General features: G+C 48.1%; 1 protein-coding gene across 1 annotated transcript in view; it reads right to left on the bottom strand.

Moving 5' to 3' along the window:
• Window positions 1-16,330, bottom strand: part of TMEM178B (transmembrane protein 178B) — a gene marked incomplete at its 3' end in the record, with an annotated part of 348,346 nt that overhangs the window by 222,457 nt on the left and 109,559 nt on the right. Inside the window, exon 2 of the mRNA XM_081102486.1 lies at window positions 8,358-8,471. Within this exon, the coding sequence (XP_080958612.1) occupies window positions 8,358-8,471 (114 nt within the window). The remainder of the gene's footprint in view (window positions 1-8,357; window positions 8,472-16,330) is intronic.

Genomic DNA, 16,330 nt, shown 5'->3' with positions numbered 1-16,330 from the left:
CCCCCTGGCTTATGGAACTTGAAGCTATTTCTGAATGAAGGAGGATGTTAGAAACATGAGATGGAGATTTGAGGCTTGATATTAGGAGGATTTAGGAGGATGGTCATAGATAACACATAAAATGTAAAATAACAAAAGGAAATACATCTTTACTCTTCCATGCAGTTTTTCCCAATTAACAAAAAGAAATGTGGAAGGAAAGTAAATGACCACTACAACCAAATAGAAACAGACCAATTGATAGTGGGGAAGGGTAAATAGCAAGAATAAACTCATGGTTGCTTAATAATTATTCACCTTACTAACCAGAGTTAAGCCATTTTCTTACAGGCCCTGGTAAACTGTAAAACAAGGCTGTAAAAAGATAAGATGCCTCGATGGGTCCATTACTCAGAAAAGAAACACATTTTGAGAACAGACCAAGGACAGGACACGCTTTGATTTGGTTGCTGTGCCCAGACCCTGGCCCCCTCCGGGCATTTTTCTCAGGAACGATGACCATTCTCCGGTCCCAGGAAGGGGCTGAGCTGTTTGTAACATCATAGAAGACTAGCCACCTTGTTATCAGACTTTGAGCTTCTGAAGGCTGGACCAATCCTGATCACAATTTGAAACTTCTCTCTGACTCAAAAGGTCTCCCACCTTGTTTTGGGCACAATACTCCTGAACCATATACCCCAATTCTCAAAGCGCATTTTCTCTCATAGCCACTGTTCTCTATTTATCATTCTAATCCCTAATATGCCATATTCCTTTGGCCAAGCCTCCTCCTTCCTGAACCCTGCAGTCCTGAGGCCCCCAAAGGAGCACCTACTGCAGTTGCACCTGCTGACCCACAGCCTGGATGACAAGTGTCTGCTGCCCAGACATCTGTGTTTCATCCAACCCAGATTCCCTGCTGCTGAGCTGTCCCTGCCCAATGGAACTCTCACGCAGCTTCTGGCCTGGTTCCACCCCTCACTGCACGGCTTGCAGGGACAATGAGCTCTGACTTACCTATTGGAAAGACAAATCACCTGCCACAATCAGCATCTGGAGCTGGGACAGATCCCTCCTCTAGAGGAACAAGAGGAGGCAGATCGTAGACCATCCCTACTTCTCCCTTGCTGTGAAAAGCAAGCCATGCCTCTTAATATGGTAGTTTTGTCTTCTGTTTTGCTTTTCATTTCCCCTGCAATGAATCCTTGCTGATTTCTGTGTGCAGGTCAGGACCTGTGATGTGTGTGTGTCAACAGCATGGGCCTCGCTCTCTGGGTAGTCAATAAACATTAAGCAACAAGCAGCTTGATCCCTTGCCTGGTTGGCACCTGGAAATACATCATCCAATTTGGAAAGCAGAATACCTTTTAATATCCCCTCCAGCACCTACCACAGGGCTCCTCCCAGAATAGGCACCCCATGAATCCTGAATGAGTAAATGAGCAAATGGATGAAGGATGCCAGGGGGTTGTGCCCAGTTCTCCTTTGTGGCATCCTCATCAGTATGCTTGGCGGGAAGAGAACAACTTCCAGTCTGCAGAAGCTGAGAGAATGCCTCTAGGCCACACTTCCAACCAATTCCCAGCACAGAAATTGGACCCACACATTCTGATGAATTGTGGCTTGCAGACTGCAATTACACTGCACAGTGGTTCCCAGATTTGTTTCAGTACATGGATGTCTTTCACAGAAAATGTACCCTATCCCACCCCACCACTACTCCAGGCCTCCTCCCTTCCCTGCTCCTAAGAACCCTTCATTTCTATCACTGACCCCTGGCCAGGCCAGCCATCTAAGTAGGTGGGATGGACAGCGTCATGTACTAAAGTATCTCCACACAACCTGTAATCACCTCAACTGTCATTCCTTTGAGTTAGGTCTCCTGGACGATAAAAATTCTATCAGGGAAAGTAGTCCAAGAAGATAATAACATCTTAGCTCAAACAAGCTCATCAAATTAGTAAAGCTGTTTTCTAGCAGACCCCTGAGCAGATGGGACAGAGCAAAGGTAAGTTTTGACACAAGCAAGGATTGTCCGAGCATGAGTTCCCACTGCAAAAGCAGGTCTAGTTGCAATACTACATTAGGGGAGGGCATTCTCTGCCTGGCTTGCTGCAGAAACCCCTCTGGGGCTCTGGGAGGATGGGCATGGGGCAGCCTGTGGTCTGCAGACTATGGGCCTCCTGAAAGGTTTACAACATTCTCTGCAAGTGTGGGTGGGGACAGAAAGTGTGGGATAACTTGCAAAAGACTTTAGAATACCAAGTGGCATATGGCGATGCTCTGTTGGTTGAGTTTCTGTGCTACGAAGCTTTCTCAGTTCTGGAGATGGCTTCATGCTGGATGACCCCCATGGCAGCCGCTCTCGCAAGCAAGAGGCGGCTCACAACAGACTGCACACAGTGAGGGCCTTGCTGGCTGCGCTCAGACGCGGCTGCAGGGGAAGGAAAATGGCTGACGCTGCAGGGGACCCAAGCTTCCAACGTCTGGGATGTTTACCTCATTAGGCTCTTTTACATAACATCAGCCAAAAACAGAAAGGAAGAAAAATAGCTGGAGGGAGTCCACTGGAGTTCAGGCCTGGATTCTGAGTCCTGGTCTAAGATTTTTCCGAGGCCAAGAGGGCAGCCCTGGCTGGGTTACCTGGCCTGCAAAGGAGCCAGAACACGGGAACTGGGCTTCTAGGCGGAAACCCCAAGCCACTCCCAGCCCCCAAGGAGCATTATAGCTGATAAGAGCTAAGAGGTGGTTTTCATTGTTATAATTATGTATGTTCTTTACATCCCAAACCCTGTGCTCTGCCACATTCATCTTGTCATAACCAGGGATAGCTGAAGAACGAGAGATCAGGGGTCCAGGCAACTCTTGGGCTGGAAGGTTAGAGGTCTAAATGGGAGGAAGTTCCAGAGGGTAGATGAGCAGGCTTGGTCCAGGAGCTGCAGGCTAGTCCATCGAGAAAGGAGAGGGCTAGTGCCATTGGGCAAAGAGCATACTTAAGTCTAAGGCCAGAAGTCCGGTGCAGTGGGGAGAGGCAAGGAGCAGCCCAGGGCCCTGAGGCGGCCAGTATATGGGGTGGCTGGAGGGGGTCACAGATGACTCCAGGACACTAGGGTTTGGTGGCAGGATGTGCTAATTCTGGAATGGGGTGGGGGGGGGGGGGAGGCAGTTGTGGAAGAGGCCCTGAGAGAAGCCAGATGAGGAATGACTAGGTAGGGCTTGACCACCAAAATACACACCAGAGAGCCGGACAGGCTGAGCTTCTCCCCATACAGCTGGTCCCCAAGACTGAGCTAACCAACAGGCCCCCACTGTGAGTGGTCACGAGATTCGGGGACAGAGAGCCACATGTCTGCATCAGACAAGACAGTCTAGATTTTGATTTCTTCTCCCTCTCAGCCACACGTCCATGAAATGTCCTTGTTCCTCCCTACGGTCTCAGTCTCCATTTCGGTCTGTCTGTCTGTCTGTCTGCTTCCCTCTCTCCCCACGGCCCCTTACCTTGTCTCCTCCCTCCCTCTTAAACCGCGAGTCTTATTTCTCCTGATTCCGCTTTCCAGGGCCCCTGTGTGAGTGTGTGTTTGTGTCGACTAGGGTGGTGTGAGTGCCCTCGGGAGGAAAGGGTAGGGAGCAGGAAGGAGGGGAGGAGGTCATCTCTCTTTCATTCTCCCTCGGGGGCCAGCTGGAAATGTGCCCTGTGACCATCTGATCTAATTAGCTGAAATCTCAGTCTTGACAGGAGGCGGCTTAAAAAATAAAAAATAAAAAACCTCTAGCTTTCCTGGCTCTCAGCCTCTTGAAAGATAAGAAGATCTGATTGCACAGAAGTGGAGTCCCAGCTCCCGATTCCCTCTGGCAGGGGCAATCAACTGTGAGCTGAAACCTCCATCTTGAAGATGCCAAGCAGAATGAGAAAACCTGAGCTCACAGCACAGAGTCTCAGGGCTCGGACCCAGGGAACCTCCGTGGCAGCTGCCCAGAGTCCCTGCTAAGTAGATTGGGAGATCTGGCGGTGAGAAAGGGCCACCATTCTCACACCTTCCATTGGGCACCCAGGCCAGCCTTCCTAGGTCTCCTGGTGCATGCCCAGGCCCGGCTCCACCCACACCAGCCCCTCCTTCAGAAGCCCTCACCTCTCAGTGACAGCTTCCCAGGCCCTGCTGCCTCCCACTCCTGGCTGCTAAGTCCTGGTCACGGGCACCCAGGCTCCCCTCCCACCATCTCCCCTTGCCCTGCTACTGGGCAGTGCCCTGGCCCTTGGCTGTGCTGAAAGGACATGTCAAAGGGACACCCGTGGCAGGGAGAGCAAAGCTCGAGCCACTCAGATGACTTCAGGCGCTCTTGGGCACAGGACACAGAATTCTCCAAACAAGCCTTGCAAGCTCACACTGAAAAGTTTACAGGAGGAGACAGCACCGTTTAAGATGCCACCACAATGCCAGCCTGCTTCCCCTTGACCACTGCTAATCTGATTCTGTCATATTCAAAACACTGAACCAGAAAACCCACCCAGAGAGTGGCATTAGACAAGTTCATCCCCTGCAGCCACCATCCTGTCCTCACTGGCCTGGTGACCCCTCACCTGCCCTGCTCCAGCTCAGAGGTGGCGGGCGGATCTGGGTCAGGAGTGCACAAGCTGGACAAATCCTCAGGTCACAGGGACCAAATGAGAGCACCTGCCCAGTGGCAGGGCAAGGGGAGATGGTGGGAGGGGAGCCTGGGTGCCCGTGACCAGGACTTAGCAGCCAGGAGTGGGAGGCAGCAGAGCCTGGGAAGCTGTCACTGAGAGGTGAGGGCTTCTGAAGGAGGGGCTGGTGTGGGTGGAACCGGGCCTGGGCAGGCAGGCAGGAAGGCAGGTGGGTTGCCCTGGGCAGGTGGCCAGGCCAGGGTGGACTGAGGCCACGGTCCCAACTCCAGAAGGAGTTCTGCCTTTTCCCAGGGAGCTCGGGCCAGGGTGGAAGGACAAATGGGCACCGGCACACACAATATGTCACCAGCAATCACCATGCAATCTAAAGCCAGAGGCTTGTCAACACATCACTCAGACAACTCAGCATTCAGACCTCATACACGGAGACCACCACCACCACACACACACACACACACACACACACACACACACACACTCTCTCTCTCTCTCTCTCTCTCTCTCTCTCTCTCTCTCACACACACACACACACACACACACACGCGTGGTGTCCTGGCCTTTATGTCCCAAGGTGGTTATTATTTCTTTGCACTTGGATTTGAAGCTTTTCACATGCTGCACACCTGACCATAAGGTGAATGAGCTCAAGGCCAAATAGTTATGCCTCCCATGGGTGGGGCTGACTGTTCCAAAGCCACTGGCATAAATTTCAAACCAAACTGTGTGTTTTCCTATTGCAAAGTGTTTTCCTCATCAACGGTTGATGATCACATGCAAATTCTTGATGAAAAATGTAGAATCTAAATTTAACCAAAGTCCAAAATATTTGCCAGTTGTTTCAGAAAACAAAATCAAAATTCTTCACTTTGGCAAAAATTATCTACTGAGAAAAACTATAGAATATAAGATAGAATGGTCAACTTATAAAATAATAACCAATTTAGTGTCAAATGAATGTATTTGATCCCATTAATAAAATTAAAGAGCAAAGGACTTTCAAGTAAATAAATTCGAGTTTTGGGTTTTTTTTTTAATTTCCAGAGCTTGATCTTAGGAGTTTGCTAATTTTGACAGTTTCTACTTTATTTCCAAGGAGGATTATGTGCCATCACTATCTGACCTTTGAAAACTAGAATGGACATTTACCATGTGTCCCCAGGATGCCAGCTTTGCCAATGACGTGTAGCACCAACTTCAGATGAGACAGATGCTCACCTGCCCTCTGGCTAAAAATAGCTGCCATCGATGTCAGGAATGGCAAATGTTCTCTGCCTACTCAACAGCCCATTAGGCCACTCAGTGAGAGAGGCAGATGAATCTCACACTAAAGGGCAGCCTCCACTTCACCAACACGTGGTGCCCCAAACCTTTGCAAATATCAGTGGCGGAGATGGTTTCAATCAGTTAAAAATAGATCTGTGAGCACCTCAATTCACAGCATAAGCTGCACACTGGTTTTTTTACAACCCAGCGGCACTACAGTTCAGGAATGAGGACCCTGGAGACATCAGGCTCAAGAACATTCCACAAACCTCAGCATCAGCCTGCTCCCTCCTCCACCAGTGCCATGCAACTTATTTTCAGTGGTACTGCGACCTACGTGAATTCCAGAAGTCTACTGGATAGACAGCCAGAAGAGTTTTATCAGGTTTCCCTTGAAGTGCATCTGTGCAACTGACTGCAATTGATGCTAAAACAATCCTCCTCCTTGCTGAAAAACTTTCACAAACTATTTTCATTGCTAGAAACAATTTTATTATATCATAATTATCGTAATTATGGCATTGCCTCATAATCACTTGCTGTGTGAATGTATCTCTCTTTCCCCCACCCTCATTCGCCTCCAGATGTAAGCTGCAGCCTCAGTATCCACCATGTGATGGTACATAAAGAAACACAGCAACTTTAGTTGAACTGAGTGAATTTGAATTGAAGCTGTTATGTCAATAACTTCTTCCTCCTTATATTCCATTATAACCCCTATGACTTAAATTATATTTAAGTGGTTATTCAGCAAGGCCTATTGTGTATCCTGAACATCCCTCTAAGCCTCTAAGGCTTCTATAACCGACTACACTAGACCAGTGGTCGGCAAACTCAGTCAACAGAGCCAAATATCAACAGTACAACAATTGAAATTTCTTCTGAGAGCCAAATTTTTTAAACTTAAACTATATAGGTAGGTACACTGTTATTAACTTAATTAGGGTACTCCTAAGGCTTACGAAGAGCCACACTCAAGGGGCCAAAGAGTCGCATGTGGCTTGCGAGCCGCAGTTTGCTGACCACGGCGCTGGACCAATGCAATGTAAGAAATAAGCAGTCATGGTCATGTATTTATGAAGCTGACTCCTTACATGTCTACCTCCAAAAAGGAAATTAATAGGCCCAATTATTAGACCCTCTGAGGCAACACTCACATTAGGATTAAATAGCACATGGTGTGCTTTACTGAATGGCTAGCACATAGGAATAGTCTTTGAACATGACCTCTCTGGCCCATTTCCAGGTTAGTGTCTCTCATGATGACAAAGCTTGTAGGGACAACCGTTTGGGTAATGCCTTTCAATCCACTGACATCTGCCCTATCATTTCGAGCTAGTGGCAGGTAGGAACAACCATCCTGGCCACAGCTTCTTCCTGAAACCAATGAATGATTGATCTGTTTTGTTTACTTCTAACTTGTCTCTCTCACCTCCCACTCCAAACTATGGTTGTTTGATTAAAGCCAAACCCAAAAGTGAAATATACCTGGAAGGCCCAGGCATGCAAAAGATAACCAGGCAGCAATAAGGAGAAGAAAGGTGTTTTGGGCCTTCATCGAAGTTTACCATCCTTTTTATCAAGAAACAGTAAAAGGCCCTCATTCACATAGCAATGTAAACTGAATCTTAACCTTGAGACATGTGAAAAAGCCAGAATAGGAAAGAAATGACAAGAAACAAGGGCAGCATGAGGCTTACTAAGGAGTAAGGATGTGTTCACCTGAAGAACCGTGCCAGCAATGAAGGCGAGTTTCATGACACACAGCAGGTAGCCCCCATGGAACAGAAGGGTAAAAATAGCCAACTAGCTCTGTTTGCTCATTAAGTCACACTTCCATCATAATTTAAGTCTCTGAGGATCTCTGACCAAGAAATTCCCCAACAATAGAAGCAGACATTGTGATCTTTGCTAAGCAATTGCATGAGAACCAGGGTCCCCAAAAGCCTATCACTCTGAGGGAAACAAAAACTTGTAAGGAGGGGACCCCACCCGAATGCAAATTCCCAAAGTGATGTAGCCCTAAACCACAGCAACCACGCCATGTGCAAAGGATGACACAAGGGATTCACAGGTTGCCACAACAATACTCCAAGCAACTGGGAGACAGGCTCGAATGAAATCCCAGGAGTTGGCTGGGTCAGGTAGGTGAAATCTCAAGTGCCTACCAGGGTAGTGATGAACGATCACTGATCAGTGTCTAACTGCTAGTTGTTTTTGTTTGTTTGTTTGTTTTGTTTTTGTCTTAATTTTAGAAGCAGACTCCTTAGATCTATAATACAATCAAAACCAACTGAGGCAATTCTGACCCACAGACATGGACACTTTGAGGACCTGCCTCCATGTGCTGAGATTGTCCACAGCCCTCGGAAGGAGGCACATCCATCTGTCCAGACCAAGCTGTTGATGGGCATTCAAGCCCCCGAGCCCTCCAAAGGTCACAGTCAAAGAAGGAATCAGGTGTACTTACGCAGGGCATGCCACTCATCCTGGCGGATGGTCTTCGTGATGTTGAAAGTGAGGTTCCTTGGGATGGTGGCTGAGGAGTAGTGGTATTTGATGTATGTGCATCGCTCAATTTCTCCTGGCAAAGATAGACAGGAAACCAAATGTTAATGAGGCAGCAATCATTTGGGGGGCAGTTTCCAGGATCCATTTTTCTGTGGGGAAAGGGACCGGTTTTATATTGACCCTAGTGACACCTACTCTTTATGCAAGGCAGTAACTTTGACTCCAAAAGAATAACAGAGAAGGACTAATATCAGACACCAATCAATTTAGATTAAAAAAAAAAACATATCTCTAGCATCATTCGGAGATGGGGAGGGCCACAGTTTAGGCTGATGACTTGCTAAGAACATGGTGCCCATGTTTGTTTAATCTTAAGAAACTCAACTTTCAAGTCAAGGCATCAAAAGACATTATTGGTTTGCACCCCTGGACCAACAGAGAGCAGGCTTTGACCTTAATGATGTCATTTGTTAGAGGGGCCGCTTCCCTTTTCTATATCCCATCCCCCAACCTTACCTGTGAACACAAAGCACTCAGATCAATCCCTATCTCCTTGAATCGGTCTCTGCTCAGATTTCTTGGACAAAATTAAAGCCCCTTAACACACTCAACAAGTCAACAACTGGTCCAATAGGACTTTTACTGATTTGTTTTTATTGACCAATGCATGCTTGGTTAGTCAAATTATCAAAATTTTCCAAGATTTCACATCAGAGGCTCTCAAGCTATGGTTCTGGGACTGCAGCATCAGCATCCTCTGATTATTTGCTAGAAATGCAATTTCCCAGGCCTGACCCCAGACCTACTGAATCAGAAACACTGAGGTCAAGACTGCAATCTCAATTTTAATAAGCCCTCCAGGTGATTCTGTTATACACTTAAGTTTGAGAACCTCTGCCTTGGAGAAGGTAATAGAATTGCCAATGTATTAATTCATAAATCCACCATGTTTGCAAATTCCTACAGGAAGGCATGATTAGGAGTTCTTCCCTTGACACTCTTAGTCCCTGCAGGCATTTCCATGGACGTTTGCTTATTTGAGGGATATTAAAACCCAATGTCAGGGCATCATGAAGAATCAGGAAAGGAATGATTTTTAAAGGTTAGGGGTTTTAAAATTTGGTTTTGCACCTGAATAGATTTTGATGGTAATCCATTTTGCACCCCACTGATTTTCAATTTATAAGTGGTGGCACCTGATTGAATTGTTTGACCCCTGGTTCACTGTCAGCAGGGAAACCTGGCAATTGGAGAAGTGCAATAATTTAGACAGTGCCTCTCATGAAACCAATGCCTTCCTGTAAATCATGCCTGGACAGCTGCCCAACTGCCAGTTATTGGCAGCCACTCTCCAATGGGACAGATGCTATCCAAAGAAGCGAAGTTGGGCAAAGTGCTATGCACTCTTTTCCTTTTGTCTTTGATTTGTCAAATCCTCTGCTTCTGTCTCCTTAGCCTACAGCATCCTGAAGTCTCTCACATGCCCCCAGCATTCCCCCTGACACATCGCCACCTTGTCTTCATTCTTCCCTAACTTGCTACTCCTGGAACAAAGTAGGCTACCAGATGGGTCTCTACTTCCTCAATTCACATTCATACCTCAAACCCTCATACTCCAGTTTCCATTACTAGCACAACCTCCCATCTGGTCTATGACATCCCAGATCCCACAATCATCCCAAGGCCTCCTCCTCTCCGGTGGTGCCCCTCCTCCCCGACATCCAACTGGCCACCAAATTCTGCCAGCTCTACCTCAGAAATGTCCCTGGGTCCAGCCTCTCTTCTCTGTCCCCACTTCTCTCTGTAGTAGTCACATGAATAAGGACTGATGTCAGTGGACAGCCTTGTTTACTGAGACTTACTAGGTAGGAGAGCCATGCCAAGTGCTTTGTAGATCTGCAATTCCCACCTTGACTTATGTCACGGTGCCCACAGAGAAGTGTGTGAGGACCTGGGATAAGCAGAAGCGCTGCCAGGCCCTGCCCAGCCTTCCTGGAGGCTGAAGAAACCAACATCCACACATGTAACCCATTCATGTCCCGTACTTATCCCACCAGCAGGAACGCTGTCATGAACACTGTCCTACCTAATCCTCATACAACCCAATGAAGAAGGCATTATCATGAACATCCCCCTATTTTACAAATAAGGACATGGAGGCTCACGAATATTGAGTGACTTGCTCAAGGAAGTAGCAGCTCAAGGATGAGAACCCAGAACTGTCTGATTGAGTTTCCCCCACCTGGCCACTCTCCACATTGCTGCTTGGAGTGTCTTCCAGAAAGGAAAATGTGGTCTTATTTACCTCCACAGTACCCCACACTCCTCACAAAGCCCCAGCCCCGACTCCAGGTCCCCTTCAGCCCAGTCATCACACACCCTGGGCTCCAGCCAGGTGGCCCTTCCCACCTTGCCCTGACTGTGCCCCGCCTGTTCAGGACACTGCACCTACTCTCCTCCCTGCCTTTCTTCACATGATACATGTCTACTTGTCCTCAGAGGAGACCTAAATGGCAGCTCCTAGCAAAGTCTTCCTTGTGCCCACAGCGCCTAGCAGTAGGCATCACTGGCCCCACCCCCTCCTCCTCGGGCTCCTGTCCTGCCCAGCAAGCACACCCATGGGCTGTGATTTATCTGTTTACACGCCTCACTCCCCCACTAGATTATGAGTTTCTCAAGGGCAGGGACTTGTCTATCCATTCATCTTTATCTCCCTAGTTCCCAGCACAGGGTGAGCACCAATAACATGTGCTTTGAAGAAAGGAATGACTAATATGAGGTGCCCTTTATAAGACCACAGTGGGCAAGGGATCCAACAGCTTCTATTATATACAGGGGATTGACATAATTGAGGCAAATTCGAACGTAATGAATAAAAGGACGTGATTACTACAGAACTCCGTGTCAACAGCAACACTCCTTCCTTGTGCGGACAGTGTACAGAGAGGCTTATCAGTCACAGTGAGATGGAAGAAACGGCAAATGCACACAGGGGCCTCTCATTGCACCTGGAAATGTCATCCAAGGGGCAAATAGGACAGTGTTTTAAAAGAAAAAAAAAGGAAGAAAAGAAACAGGAAAGATTAAAAATAAAAATAAAAAAGGATAGAGGATTTTAATAAGAATAACTCAGCAGCTACCTTGGCTGAGTACTACCTTGGACAGGTACCACTGAGCAGGTTATGCCCTGACAAGAACACCTCTGAGGATACCTGGATGCTGAAATCCAGCCACTGCCCCACTCACCGTGCGTGCCCCCTGCTGAGATAGGGGAGCATTGCCCCTGCCAGAGGGAATGCCTCAGTCGAACCTGCACAAGGGTGTCATAGAAGCTAGCAGCTGCCCTACACGCAACAATTTGAAGATCAAACAAAATACTCCCAGACAAAAATCCCACTGGTTACAGCCAGATTGGCGCCCACCAGTAATGTCTCAGAAAAGTACCTGACTTTGGGCTAAACTCAGGTTATCTCAGTGTCAAAACAACTCAACAAATAACCACAGGTTCCAGGTGGGCCGAGTCACCTCCCTTAGCCCCAATCTCCCCCAGCGCACTCGGCAGGAGCAAGGAGCTGGCGACAGACACCTCAGGTGGCCGGCCAGGGAGCCTGGCGGGGCCTCTGCCACAGCTGTGGCCCCGTCGGAGGCCTCACTGTTTCTTTGCCTCAGGGACACGAGCATCCTGCCTCGACAGCAATTAGGTTTGAAAGACTTAAATATTGCCTGAGAAGAGAAGCAAAATATTTATCCATGTGTCTGCGGGTCCTGTCAGTGTGCTGGGCTTTTGTAAACACAAGCACCATCTGGGCACCAAATTCGTGTGCCCAGAATGCGGGCTTCCCAATGCAAACAGGTTTTCCTGCCACGAATGGTGAAGAGGGGCCACCTGGGAGGCAGTGGCAAAGCCCAGGGCCTTACCTGGGAAGATCAAGCCTGTCTTCCAGACTCCTGCATTCCAGTCAGAGACAGAGCCTCCCCTCAGGAAGCCTCAGCTAGGAGATGGGAGGCACTTGGGGGTAAGGGACACTCTACACCTTCAACCTTCTGAGCTGGTGACCCTCCTACATGTCAGGGTCCTAGACAGACAGGATAGCCACATGGGGAAAGGAGGAGAGTTTCAAAAAGGGACAATCTACAAAGCTGGGCAGAGGGTGTAAACAGACCCACAGAGGGTGGTGCAGGGACCTGGTGCTGGCAACGGGAGTTGGCATAACCCAAAGGCCCAGAAAGGGAGCTGTCACCTGACATGGAGAGGGTGGCTGTATGGAGAGGTGATGCAGCCTTTGGCAGAGAGTCACAGCCAACCTGCAGTGAGGGGGCAGGGTATAAACACCCAACCTCTCCCTCTTCCCTCTGTCATCTCCTGCCTGTTTCCCCCAATAGCCAAACCCAACTGGAAGCCAGAGGGCAGGCCAGTCTTCAGGAGCAGAGAAGAGGTACAAGGCAGGGACTGGATCCAAGGGCCAGATACAGGCTCACTCCCTCTGAGGCTGGAAGAACAAGAGCACAGGTATACCCGGGACAGATGATGACACAGAGACCAGGACACACACACATTGAAGTCTGGATCTAACCACACCTTACAATCATACCAGCAGGAGGTTTTCCTCTCACGTGTATCCTGATTACTTAGGGAAGGAGTCTATTACTCAAGAGTAATAACAGGAGTCTTCTTAGGCAGAGTGATTTCAGAGGCAGCGCTGGGACCCACCCCCACTCCATCAAAATTATCTTCCCTGAGCAGGTGCCATAGTACTTTCAATTCTTCCATTAGAGTCATTCCTTTGGGTCAGATATTGTTCTCTTAGGCACCCATTTTTAAAGCTCTCTTAAATAAGTCTGAAGGAGTAGCATGAGTCACTAATGCTTAGATGAGAATGGGCTTCCACAATCCCCTCCCGCCAGACCAGAGGGAACCTAAGCAGCAGAGAAAAGAGATGCTGAGAAAGGCATGAAGGACCCATGGCAGCTCCTGAAGAGGTGGGGAGTAAGCTCTAAAGACAAACCCACAACTTTGAAACTGTTCCCAGCATTGGCCAGAGTGGGCCTGAGGAAGACTCAGAAACAGAACTCCCTCACCCCCTCACTTTAAAAGTGGAGTGATCTGTGCAGCCAGTATGGAAAACAGTATGGAGATTCCTTGAAATATTACAGCTAGAATGACCACATGATCCAGCAATTCCACTTCTGGGTATTTAGCCAAAGGAAATGAAATCACTATTTCAAAGGGATATCTGCACCCCCATGTTCATTGCCACATTATTCACAGCCAAGACATGGAAACAAACTAAGTGGCCATCAACAGATAAATGCGTAAAGAATATGTATATATGAGATCCATATACACAATGGAATATTTTTCAGCCGTAAAAAAAAAAAAAAAAGAAAAGAAAATCTTGCCACTTGCAACAACATGGATGGACCTTGAAGGCATTGTGCTAGGTGAAATAAGTCAGACAAAGACATATCATAGAACCTCACTTAATGTGGAATCTTAAAAAAACAAACTTATAGATATGTGGGGGAAGCACAGGACTTGGCTGGAAAGTCTGTAAGGAGGATTCTCCAAAAGGTCAGGGCCCTCTGGGGGACCTTGCCGAAGGTGGCAGCCGCTGCCTTGACTTTTCCAAACAAGTCTGGGCCCTGGGTGTTTTGCTGGAATCTCTATGTTTAGTCTTTAAGACCTGACCTTGTAGAAGCATGTGCTTTCTCAAGGATACTTACCCTGCTGATTGTATCTAAAGGTTAATTTCAGTTCAAGCTGTTGTTACAATAAAAGCCTAAGAAGGCAGGCAATCGGGGCTGTTTTGGCTCCTTATGCCAACCAGCCCCTTAGTCTTCTCTTTCACAGAAACGTGTTTTAGAGTAATCCATTCATCCATTGCTCAGGGTCTGCTAGTCAGTCCTGGCATAGATACAAAGAACAGATTGGGGGTTGCCAGAGACAGGGCAATGGGGGCAGGGGGGAGGGAATGGGCAAAGATGGTCAAAAGATACAAATTCTGAGTTATAAGATAAATATTTTCTGGATATGTAATATGCAGCATGGTGACTGTAGTTAACAATACTGCACTGAATATTTGAAAGCTGCTAGGAGAGAATTTCTTAAAAGTTCTCATCCCAAGGAGATAATTGTAACTATGTGTGGTGATGCATGTTACCTAGACTTACTGTGGTAACCATTTTGCAATATATACATACTAGAGGCCCAGTGCATGAAATTCATGCACTGGGGGGGTGGGGGAGGAGTCCCTCAGCCCAGATTGCGAGAGAGCGCAGGCCAGGCTGAGGGACCCCACCAGTGCATGACTGGGGCTGGGGAGGGATGAAGGAGGTTGGCCAGCCGGGGAGGGACCACGGGAGGGCTCCAGGGCCTGTCTGGCCCGTCTCACTCACTGGCAAGCTAACCTACCAGTCAGAGTGTCTGCCCCCTGGTGGTCAGTGCATGTCATAGAGAGCGGTTGAGCAGCATTAGCATATCATTAGCATATCACGCTTTGATTGGTTGAATGGCTGACCGGCCCACTGGACACTTAGCATATTAGGCTTTTATTATATAGGATAGCAAATCAACACATTGTACACACCAAACTAATACAATGTTATGCCAATTATATCTCAATAAGACTAAAAAAAGTGGAATGAGGCTGGTTATGTGATGTTCAAATATATTTAAGAAAAGTTGGGCTAGACAACATTTAAATGTTGTTGTAGGACTTGAAGAGTTTTAATGTACATTGTGACACCCCCAGAGGGACAGGTCTGGCACGGAGACTTTCCCAGATGCCTCCGACCCCAAATCTTTTTTATCCAAAGCACAGTTTCTACTGCTAGACTGTGAGTCCATCAAATCAGAAACCAAGTCTCTTGTTTACATTTCTACCCTCAGGGCCAGGCAAGCCATTGGCACACAGCGAGCCCTCAGTATATATTTGGATAAATGAAGAATGAATATTAGGGCATGTTACTTGATCAGTGATCTACAAGGTAAATGAAGCTGTTGGCTCTGAGTACTTGCTGGTCTCTTCTGGAAAGCTGTGTCTTGGGGAGTCCAGCAGAACTACCCAGGGTGCACAAGGCCTTGAAATAAGTCAGGGTCTCTGTGGGCAGAATCAGAGCAGTGGTTCTCGGGGCCCTGGGTGCTCCTCAACTCCAGCCACAGCAGCAGTGGGTGCTCCCCGGCAAGGTGACAGCTCCCATGTCAAGCACCCAGCACCCCACATGGCACACTTCACAAGTCCACTTGGCTCCTGTCGGGTGGCCTGAAGGAGCACAGGAGAGTCACCGCTCAGGAGGGCAGCCCTCAGTGATGGGGCGAGAGGCACCCATCCTCTGGGAGGGTAACTGTGGGCGCACTCTGCACAGCTTGCTCGGAGAATGGCCTCTGGGGTCTGACCTGAAACTCACATGCACACATCACTGGTTTCTCCTCCCATTTCCTGGGAGCCCCCAAGCCCCTGTCTCCTCTACTTGGGGGAGAGGGCAAACTAAGAAGGACCCCCTAATGGAGAGCAGTGCATGTGGTTTCCATGTTTGAAAAGTGTGAATGGCAGTAAGTAAAAGGAATTGGTCCCACTTAATGCTGAGGCCACTTTGAAGGGTGGCATGGACTCCCAGAGCTGAGCTCCCCCATTTCTTTCTCAGCTCCCCCACACCCTTCTGTTCTTCTCTTCTGTGGAGATCTGAAGTTCCTAGAGACACAGGGATGGACCACTGACCACCTCTGAGAGTCTGCGTGTTCCCTTCATCTCAGAGTTCCTTCTTTAAAAACAAACAAAAAAAAAACCACCTATTCAATGCCTTCCATATGCCAGACACTCATATTTTATCCTGCCACCCTCACAAGATAAATATTAGAGAAACTAGAGGCCCAGTGCACAAAAATTTGTGCACTCGGGGGTGGGTCCCTCAGCCCAGCCTGTGCCCTCTCGC

This window comes from Myotis nattereri, assembly GCF_964212035.1.
Source record: "Myotis nattereri genome assembly, chromosome: 11".
Classification (NCBI taxonomy): domain Eukaryota; kingdom Metazoa; phylum Chordata; class Mammalia; order Chiroptera; family Vespertilionidae; genus Myotis; species Myotis nattereri.
The sequence above is the reverse complement of the archived record's forward strand: the minus strand, read 5'-3'. Positions and strand labels throughout refer to the sequence as shown.